The 9,987-nt window shown below is 33.4% G+C and overlaps 2 protein-coding genes across 2 annotated transcripts; both read left to right on the forward strand.

The window, feature by feature from the left end:
* The first annotated feature begins 2,091 nt into the window (after positions 1-2,091).
* LOC104098021 (uncharacterized) lies at positions 2,092-4,885 on the forward strand. The gene is made up of 4 exons (XM_009604673.4): positions 2,092-2,649; positions 2,743-3,072; positions 3,221-3,545; positions 4,263-4,885. Exons 1-4 carry the CDS (start codon positions 2,356-2,358, stop codon positions 4,511-4,513), a joined length of 1,200 nt encoding a protein of 399 aa, XP_009602968.1. The 5' UTR covers positions 2,092-2,355; the 3' UTR covers positions 4,514-4,885.
* Positions 4,886-7,313: 2,428 nt separating this feature from the next.
* LOC104098032 (tubulin-folding cofactor D-like) lies at positions 7,314-9,490 on the forward strand. The gene is made up of 4 exons (XM_009604684.4): positions 7,314-7,389; positions 8,003-8,047; positions 8,728-8,913; positions 9,001-9,490. The coding sequence occupies exons 2-4, from the start codon at positions 8,042-8,044 to the stop codon at positions 9,226-9,228; spliced, it is 420 nt and encodes a 139-aa protein (XP_009602979.1). The 5' UTR covers positions 7,314-7,389; positions 8,003-8,041; the 3' UTR covers positions 9,229-9,490.
* Positions 9,491-9,987: the final 497 nt, after the last annotated feature.

Consider the following 9,987-nt stretch of genomic DNA (forward strand, 5'->3'; position numbering starts at 1 on the left):
ATATAGTCGCCTAACAACTAAATAATAGCTATATGAAGTAATTATGTATATGGTAGCTATAGGAAGTTAATAGCCACTAAACAATAGTGGTTTCTGAAAATTTTTCTAAAATTTAAAACCTTCTATAGTACTAGTTCCATTTGCATGTCCCAATAGTTTTATCTTATCTCTACGAAAATTGTCCACAAATATATTGTAACAGTCCAGCCCATTAGTGATATTGTCCGCTCTGGGCCTAGGTCAGCACGACTTTAATATGCGTCACTAAGGTCCAAGACTTGTTTACTTATATACTCAGCATCTCTCCCGTATTTTGTTGATGTGGGATTCGCCTAGGGAGTCACAAACACTCCCCTTAGGGACTCAGCGTCCTCGCTAAAGTTTGCCCTACCATCGTTCAAGATTACACGCAGAGTGGCTCTGATATCATATGTAACAGCTCAGCCCACTAGTGATGTTATCCGCTTTGAGTCTAGGCCCGCATAATTTTAAAACATGCCACTAAGATCTAAGTCTTGTTTAGTTATATACCCACTATCTTTTCCGTATTTTGTCGATGTGAAATTCGCTGAAGGTGTCACATTTATATAAAGACAACAATTGAGTTTTTTTAACTAATATGGACAATTTAACAATCAGTATTAACAATTTAACTAAATATTTTTCCATATCTTGTTTACATTGAGCTGACGTTCATAAACGTAAACTGCAATGACAATTACGATCGCTAGATGGTCCATTCATCTTTGTACTAGTAACTTACATGATGCTCTTTGTATATAATGTGCTATTCCTATAAAAGTTATAAAAATATTAAAAAGGCGAGATTGTATAATATTATTTTATCAAACAAACTCTTTTTGATTATTGTAATTTCTTAAAATTGTCCTTGATAACTAAGTGGGTGTTTGGACATAAGAATTGTAAAATTTCAGAAAAAAGTGATTTTTTAAAAAGTGAAGGTGGTATTTTAAAATTAAAGTTCTGTGTTGAACATGAATACAATTTGGAGCTTTTTTTGAATTTTTGTGAGTGATTTGAAGTGAAAATTCTAAAAAACAGTTTTTTAGAATTTTTCAAATTTTAGAAAAATTCCGAAATTCAATTTCAAGTGAAATTTAAAATTTTCACGAACAAGCATTTATTCCGAAAAGAAGTAATTTTTTTCTAAATAAATGAAATATTTCTTATGGCCAATCGGACCCTAAATAAGTAAAATACTATTGTCAATTTTGTGCCTATTTAATACATTCAGATGATTAGGGGTGTTCATGGTTCAGTCTGAGTCGGTTTTTCCCTAAAAAGAAACCAAACCAAGTAAGTCGGGTTTTCAAATATTTGAACCAAACCAAACCAATTAAGTCGGTTTTTTATCAATTCGGTTTTTATCGGTTTTTCGATTTTTCGGTTATTTATCGATTTTTTCTTAAATATGAGACATACACTACCAAACGCATATTCCGACAACTACATTTTCAACGTAACACTATCAGACTAATTGTTCTTTGAGAAATCTATCATTTACTAAGATATATTGATGATAATTTACTCAAATAGTGATGAATAATTTAAGTACTCAATTAAAAATTAATTATTTTTAACATGAAATAAATTCTTGTACTTAGCAAAAGAAAATTACCTGTCAAACTAGAAGACAAAGAATTAGATTATTATAATAGCAAAGAACTAGACTTTTTTTTTATAAGGTATAGCAAATATATATATATAGCTACTTTTATAGTCGGTTTGGTTCATTTTTTCGGTTATTTTTTTATTAAAATCAAAACTAAATCAAATTTGATCGATTTTTAAAATTTAAAACTAAAACCAAACCAAAACTAAAAAGTATCGATTTGATTCAATTTTTGATTTGGTTTGATTTTTCGGGTTTTTATGATCATCCCAACGGATTATCACAAAAAATAATGCAAGAGGCAGAATTTATTAGTGGAAGATTTGCTAGCGCGCGTGTTGTCACTTACTGGCACCGCAAGTGGATACAAAACTCCTTGGTTCCTGCCCCACTATATCCCATTTTCTCTCTCTCTCTCTCTTGCGATTCATTATATATAAACTGGGCTGCCTCCATTGGTCTAGTCTCTCTCCTCCTTTCACTCAATTCCTTTTGATTCTCTTTACATATACATCACTGCTGCTTCCTTTTGCTAACCCTTTTTCTTAATGGAAGCACAAGGGATAATGTGCTGGTATAATTAAACCTTAAAGAAGCAGCAACCTTTCAATCAACTAATTAAAGCTATTCCAAACTTTTGTGAATCCTTACTTTTAATTAAATAGCCCCAATCGTGCTTTATTACAAGTGTTTAATAGGTCGTTTTTGTGGCTATTTTGGTGATGGAGAAGAACTTGGATGATTATGAGTTTTGGCTTCCTTCACAGTTTCTCACTGACGATGACCTTCTAATGGACTTCAACATTAACTCTACAGGAGAGAGAAACAACGGCGCACGTGATTTTCAACATCGGTTTAACCCGTTTGGACTTCACTCGGACCTGAATTCGCCCGTTGAATCCGCAGTCGGGTCAGTGGATACAGAGTGTGATGAAGAAGAGTATATCACTGAGTTAACTCGCAAAATGGCTCACTCCACACTTCATGACTCCGGTTTCGGCTATCAAAACACAAAGGTATCACTTATTGTTTGGTTCCTTTTTTTATTTTTTTCTGGCATGAATTTTGTTTTTGGCTGTTTGAATTTTTGGGGTTTTTGCTTTTTCTAGGGCTGGAGTTTGTCAGGTTCACCTCAGTCGACGTTATGCGGGTGCAAACAGGGGTCAAGGAATGAAAGTCCAAACTGCACTTCACAGGCCACTTCCCCGCCGCCAATGAACCAAAACGATAGGGCTTTTGACCTTATTTATGCGGCTGCTGATGAGGTGGCTAGACTTAGGATAATGGAGGATGCAGCTGGATTTTATCAGACCAAAACTGGATTAACTGCTACGCCCGAGAAAACTAGTACAGTCCCTATAGCCCCAAACAAGTCTAAGCAATTTTTCGGGTCATTGAACTCAAATCAGCTGTCTTACCAGCAGTTACAAGTAGCTCAAGTAAGTGTTCATATTCTGTATTAGTGTTGCTACTATCTATGAGATTCAGTCCTCTGAATATTCTACAGTAGTGAAATAAGCTGAATTGATGCTTTCCTTTTCTTTTATTTTCCTTTTAGTTCATGTATTAATTATCTACGAAATACAGTTTCAGAGATTGAAACAACAACAAATAATGAAGCAAGGGCAAGGGCAAGGAGTAGTGGGTTCGGGCAAAGGTGGATTTGGGCAGTATATGGTGAACCAGAACCACCAGAAATTGGGTCAGAGCAGAGGCCAAAATGGAGTTGCTAGGCCTATGAATTCTTCAATTTCTGGTTGGCCCACTTTGCAACAGTCTCAGCAACAGCAGCCTGGCTCAGGGATGCACGCTGTTTTTCTAGGAAATCCTGGCCCCAAAAAGGAGCGTGCCGGGACTGGTGTTTTCTTGCCTAGAAATATTGGAACACAAACTGAAACTAAGAAGAAACCAGGTACAGTACTTTTTAAAAATAATTTTTTCCCTATTATGGTTTCATCAGTAGATAGATATTAACTAAATTATGTCATTGATTAGTGTGAAGTTGTTATGTGTATTGCTTTAATTTACTCTATGCAAGTGGGCATGGATTTGAAAAACTGGTACGTAATGACTTAATGTAGAAGATTTGATTTTAAATATTTCTTGATGGTCTCTTGGCACTGATAGTAGAAGCTGACCCTAATTTTGGACTGTTCTTTAGTGTCAGCTTCGTGTCATATGGATGATTTTCGACTGTGTTTCAATTTAGCTTTCTTTCAAAAAAAAAAAATGATACATTTTTATCGTCGAAAATAATTCAATTTTAAACTCTTCATTTTACATATTTTATCTTTAATGAGAAGTTTTTATAATTACACAAATATCATGACCCCACAAATCTTTTACTCCTTAAACTTTTAAGACCACAAATTTTAATATTTTTTTTTAAAATTTAAACCGGGAGTAAGTATGTGTTTAGGGTAGGTGTGAACATCAAAGACCTATTCAATTTGTACCAGCTATTCCATTTGACCATAAGTAGGTGAATCATTTTTCTCCATTTATTTACTGAAGTGTGACTTTGTGTGTTCAATTTGTTATGGTAAGCTGATGTGTCTGCAAAACTTTTTGTTGTTATCCATGCGGCCATGCACTTTTTTAATAGAAATCCGTTTTCTGAAATTAGCAGGAAACACGACAGTTTTACTACCAGACAGAGTGGTCCAGGCCCTGAACTTGAATTTGGAAGCTATGGACGCTCGGTCGAAGCCTCAGGTTCAACCCAGGTGTTATAATGGTGGAAACGGCTCAATTCCAGCTAGTGGTCCGAACTATCGGAATAATACACAGCAAAGAAATAACAATAGAACGGAAAATACTTACTCACAGCGAGCTACAATGCCACAAGAGCTACTTCTTCCACAGGACTGGACTTACTGACCATTATCAAAGAAAGATTTTACAGTGTGAAGTTTTACAAGCAGAGGAGATTTTGTTGTATTAGTTTTTGATGGTGGAGATTTGGGGAAGAATAGGGCAGATAGTTTAAGAAGAATACGATGATCATGAAAAGAATGTTTGGTTTAGATTTAGGGAATTATTACTAGTAATGAAAGAATAAAAGTTTTGTAGTTTGAAGTGATGAAAAGGAGAGAATGTTGGGTCATGTTTTGCTTGGAATTACAACCTTACTTTCTTCAATTTTATTGCCAAATGTTTTGCAGAAAAATGATATTTAAAACCCCTCTATAACCTTGTAAGGCAGGGGAATTGACCAATAATTATACCATTAATTATGTATTTGTCCCTGTACAGCCATCTATTGTCATTTGTTTTGTCATATTCCATTGTGTTTAGAGTCAAAAGTATGAAAGAGAGCTAACGTGCCTGAAGATCTTTGTTCACTTCACAGCAATAGCACATGCGACGCCACACTGGCACTTTGACCATAATGTTTGTCTGTGAAAAACTTCCTTTTTTGTTTTTGATGTTTGTTTGACCATTTTAGATGTTCCTAAAATATTACTCTACTATTTTACTGCACAACTAGTCATACTTGTGCAAGAGGGCTTAAAGTTCCTCCATCTTCAAATTTTCCTTTGCCCAATTGTTCAAGTGTACTTATTTGATAAAATAGTTCAAGTGTGCACTAGCTAGTTCGAACGCTTCAAGTGAAAGGCACGAGCCATCCACTTCTTACGGGCTCCACCAACCACGTTCCTTCTTTTCCTCCTATCATAAAGCACTTTGATCTCTAAGAGGATTAGATGAGCAAAGTGCCAGAATGATAAAATGACACATTCAAGATGCGATTGAAGTGTTCAAATGAAACAAAAGTGATAACTTTAAAGATGTCAATATATGAACTAGCAAATTGTGTATGGTTAAAGCATTTAATACTGAAGTGCATATAATCAATAGATTGTCATTTTCAAACCACGTGGTCTGTATATGTGGGGGCAAATTACTTGTATGAATTGTAGCTGACGGTCGTGGAATGGTTTGTATTGCTTAAAGGGAAAGAATTGTGTGGTTGGGGTGATGTAAATCGCCAAATACTGAAAGAAATCACGTTCATTTAATTTGTTTCTTATTTGGAAGTTGAGTTGTGGCCATTGACCAACACATAGTGGGCAAATTGACCATATATCACGAAATTTTTTGTGAACTATCTGAGATCTTTTATGCGTAATATTTCCACGGTGGTTTACTTAAATTTTAAAATTCAATTAAACCCAATTGTATCGATCCACTCCTTATGCTTTTATTAAAGAAATATACATTTTTAGCAGTTCTTAAAAATAATAACCCACAAAAATATATATGTTTTGTAGATATATATTATATACATATAATATACATATTTTATATAATTTTTGGCTAGTAAATACAATTAATTTCGACCAATTGGTCACTTTTTGTATTTTGCCCCTTTATTATTCAGAGGAAGGATGCTAACCATGGAATGAGAATGATAGTGCAACATTCTTATGATCCTCTACACACGATGTTATTTGATTCATCTTTAATTGACATCTCTTATTTTGCAAACCCTAGTTGTGTTCTAATTAGCATTCCTAAAAATAAATATTTATAATATAAGAAGAATTAACCCAAATAGCTGTCTACCCAACCACTTAAACTAAAAATAGTCGATGGAGGTATAATTGATGCATAATTTGTGTATTATATGTGTATAATTATGTATAATCAATGTATAAGTTATGTATATGGCTAGAAAAAGTAAACAGTAAATATGACTGGGGCATTTGCATCTATACCCAGTTTTTGGGTCACCTTTTAACTTATACCCGCTTTTGCAAAAACAACTGCAAGCGTACCCATTTTTCGCATAACTTCTACATACGGGACTGAAGTAGCAAAAATTTATGTCTGAAGTTTGAACTTCAGAATATTTTGCCTGAAGTGTAGCAAAACTTTAGATATTTTTGCCTGAAGTTTGGCCTGACTTGCAAAGGCAATCACGCAAACTTCAGTTCATAGTGCAATGGTAAACTTCAGTTCAATAAAACTATAGCATGTTTTGGCTGAAGTTTTTATTTTGTAATTGCTGAACTTTTTATTTTGTAATTGCTGAACTTCAGCATTACAGGAGCTGAAGTTTTTATCTTGTAATTGCTGAACTTCAGCATTCTAGGAGCTGAAGTTTGTTTTGTAATTGTTGAACTTCAGCATTCTAGGAGCTGAAATTTTTGTTTATATTTGCTGAACTTCAGCATTCTTAGAGTTGAAGTTTTAAACAACAATAAATTTAATAGATCATGATTAGCAACGATTGATACTGTTCATTTCAAAGATTAAAGAATGAAAAATATTTTCGACATGAAAACAAGTTACTACAGATAAATTAGAACCAAAAACCAATGTGCATGTAAAGCTAAAATATCTAAGAGGTTAAATTATTGTGAATAAGATCAAACTGAACATAATGGGACAAGTATGTATATATATATATATATATATATCATCAGACTAGAACGCATAACAATATCTCAAGCTTCAACATTCAGAAAACGAAGGAGGAGAAAGAGACCTGAAGTTATTTAAAAATTGGATACAAATTAAAACTTTTAAAAAAAGTGAATATAGATTAAATGAGGGCGACAAATAGGACGCTCCGTGCAATTTTTTTACCAAATACAACACCTACTCGACGGGCCCACAGCCCAAAACAAGAATTATAAAAGGCCGAAACATCACACAGTCACATTATTTAGGGTTTTTAATTAAAGGACATACAAATTCACTACGCGACAGCGGCTTGAGTTTTTTGTTTATTTCTTCTTTTTGATTCGGTAAGATGAATCCACCAATAGTCCAGTAGTCTCTCATTGAATAGATGCAGTAGTACTTGAAGAACATAGATTTAATTGCACAAGTGCATATTTTTTGTATTATTGCACGATTTTATGGTTTGAGTGACGACTTTTGCTTGTGGATAATTTTTTAATCTTGCAAATACTTGTTTTTTCCTTTCAATTTTCGTTATCTAGTAGGCGAATTTTTCTGATTCATTAGATTTCGTGGTGGATGTTGTGCTTCTCTATTTTAATGATTTATTTGTAAATGTTACAGCACTAAATCTGTAAATTGCATTTGTTTTAGTTTTTTCTTTCCATGTTTGCTCTTTTTCTTGAACTGTAGACACTGTTTCCCCTCAGAATTGATAAAGTTTGTCATGATAGATTTAAAAAGGGTATCGGATATTTACCTTTTTCTGGAAAAAGGATGCTCGTGAATTCTTTGATGAAATTAAAATCATACACTTAAATATATATTGGATAACTCAATATATATTAAGAATGTGTTTGACCAAAGAATAGACCGAGAAAACTTTTTTTCCGAAACTTTTACATATATATATGATAGGTTTTCTAACAGTTTGTATTACGTACTTTTTTGTTTCAGGCTATTGAGAAACTATTCTGCACAAAGATTTTCTTAAATATGGAGGTTAGTCTACTTTCCTCTTGGTATTTATTTTTTTGTTTAATATTTTATCATTCATGAGTATGGAATTTGTGGGATTATTCCCAACCGAATCTTCCCTTTGCTCTTATGTGTACTGGGCTTATTCTGCACAACCAAGTTATGCTAGACATTGTTTGCTTCGGGCTTGTACTTATGATATGCCTTGTTGCGCCCCATTTTTGCTAGGTTAAAAAAAAAGTGCAACATTTTAGTGGTTTCAGGGTTTTGTTATTAAATTAGAAGTTGTCACCTAACTATTTTTAAGGAGAGTTAGGCACCTACAATATTAACTGAAGTATTGCGAATATTTAATTCCATTAGTCTTAAGTTATCAGAAATACTAGGTAAGGATTCGATTTATTTTAAGAGAAAGATATAAGACAATCCTTAAAATCTGCATACAAAGTCCGTTTATTTTCCGAATTTAGGTTTATTAAGGACTTGTGAAGTATTCTAAGCATTTAATATTTTACAAGTGTGGCTAGGCCTAATGTTCAAGTAAATGGCACATAACAAGCAAAACACGTTAATTTATTACTAGTATTCAGAAAATCATCAAATGTTCAAGCAAGAGACAAACAATTGTTTGAACTTAAGCATAAATTATTATTAGAGGGACAAAATTGGGTGTCAACATTGATCTCTCTCATATCTTTTAACAGGCTCAGACTGCAGTCTTTTGTTCTAGTGATTTAGAAGCTCTTAGTACAAAGTTGAAACGATCAAAAGACTTCCTTAAACTGTATGCTGGAATTACAAAACTTGGAGACATTTCATCAATGTCAGAGCCCATAAGTATTCAGGCATTCAGCCATTTACTGACTCTCCTCACCCACCGATATCCAAAGGTACGACGAAGCAATAGATAAATCAATAATAACACGCCACAACGAACTGAACATGTTCACAACAATTGTTTCTAACTATTTTTGCAGATAAGAAAAGTCAGTGCTGAGCAAGTTTATATTGTGCTCTTACAAAATGACACTCTTGTGCCAAGAGACAAACTAGAAAAAGCACTAGAGATTATCTCTGAGACTTGCTGGGAAGGTGATGTTAAAGAAGCAAAAGGGAAGAGATTAGAGCTCTGTGCCATGTGCAACCTGGATGTTGATACATATCAAATGGTAAGATCAGGGGCGGAGCTAACGTGTAGGTTATGAATTCGGCATAACTTTGGTTCAAAATATGTATTTATTTTAAGAATTTGATTGAATATTGTATAAATTATTAATTTATATCTCAATAACTTAAAAGAAGTAGGAGATCGAACCAATAATTAAGCTTCAAATTTGGGTTTCACCTCTGGTTGGGACATCCTGCGAAATGGTTGGACAGGCACCCACCAGTGATGAAAAAGCATCAAACTCTTCACTTGTTTGATCAGTTGTGTTTTAGTGGGCGTTTGGACATAAGAATTGTAAAATTCCAAAATTGGTAAAAATGGTATTTAAAATTTAGAGTTGTATTTGGATATGAATATAATTTTGGGTTGTTTTTGAAGTTTTGTGAGTGATTTGAGTGAAAATCTTGAAAAACAGTTTTTTGGAGTTTTTCAAATTTTCGAAAATTTCCAAAATGCATATTCAAGTGAAAATTGAAAATAAATTTATGAACAAACGCTGATTTCGAAAGAAGTGAAATATTTTTGGAAAAAAGAAAAAATGTCTTATGTCCAAACGGGCTCTTAGTTTCCTCGCATTATTATTTTGGTAAATTTTGATCCTCTATTATTTGACCATATTGCCTAATGTTGATCCTTTATTATTTGAAAAAAAAAATTAGTTGATACACTACCTCCTTCTAATATTACAATACAGATAATCAGTAAGACTAGACTGAAGTTACAGAAAACATAATGCTTTTTGTTTAACACTAATTATTTTTATATCAATGAGACTTTAATTTGTGACGCACAGGTG

Source organism: Nicotiana tomentosiformis, chromosome 2, assembly GCF_000390325.3.
Source record: "Nicotiana tomentosiformis chromosome 2, ASM39032v3, whole genome shotgun sequence".
In the NCBI taxonomy this organism is placed as follows: Eukaryota; Viridiplantae; Streptophyta; class Magnoliopsida; order Solanales; family Solanaceae; genus Nicotiana; species Nicotiana tomentosiformis.

Excerpts from the sequence above, each read along its gene's own strand:
- LOC104098021 (XM_009604673.4), top strand. The coding sequence starts at position 2,356 with ATGGAGAAGAACTTGGATGATTATGAGTTTTGGCTTCCTTCACAGTTT. Across the intron at positions 2,650-2,742 it reads TCGGCTATCAAAACACAAAG|GGCTGGAGTTTGTCAGGTTC; the intron begins GTATCACTTATT and ends TGCTTTTTCTAG. Across the intron at positions 3,073-3,220 it reads AGCAGTTACAAGTAGCTCAA|TTTCAGAGATTGAAACAACA; the intron begins GTAAGTGTTCAT and ends TACGAAATACAG.
- LOC104098032 (XM_009604684.4), top strand. Across the intron at positions 8,914-9,000 it reads TCACCCACCGATATCCAAAG|ATAAGAAAAGTCAGTGCTGA; the intron begins GTACGACGAAGC and ends CTATTTTTGCAG.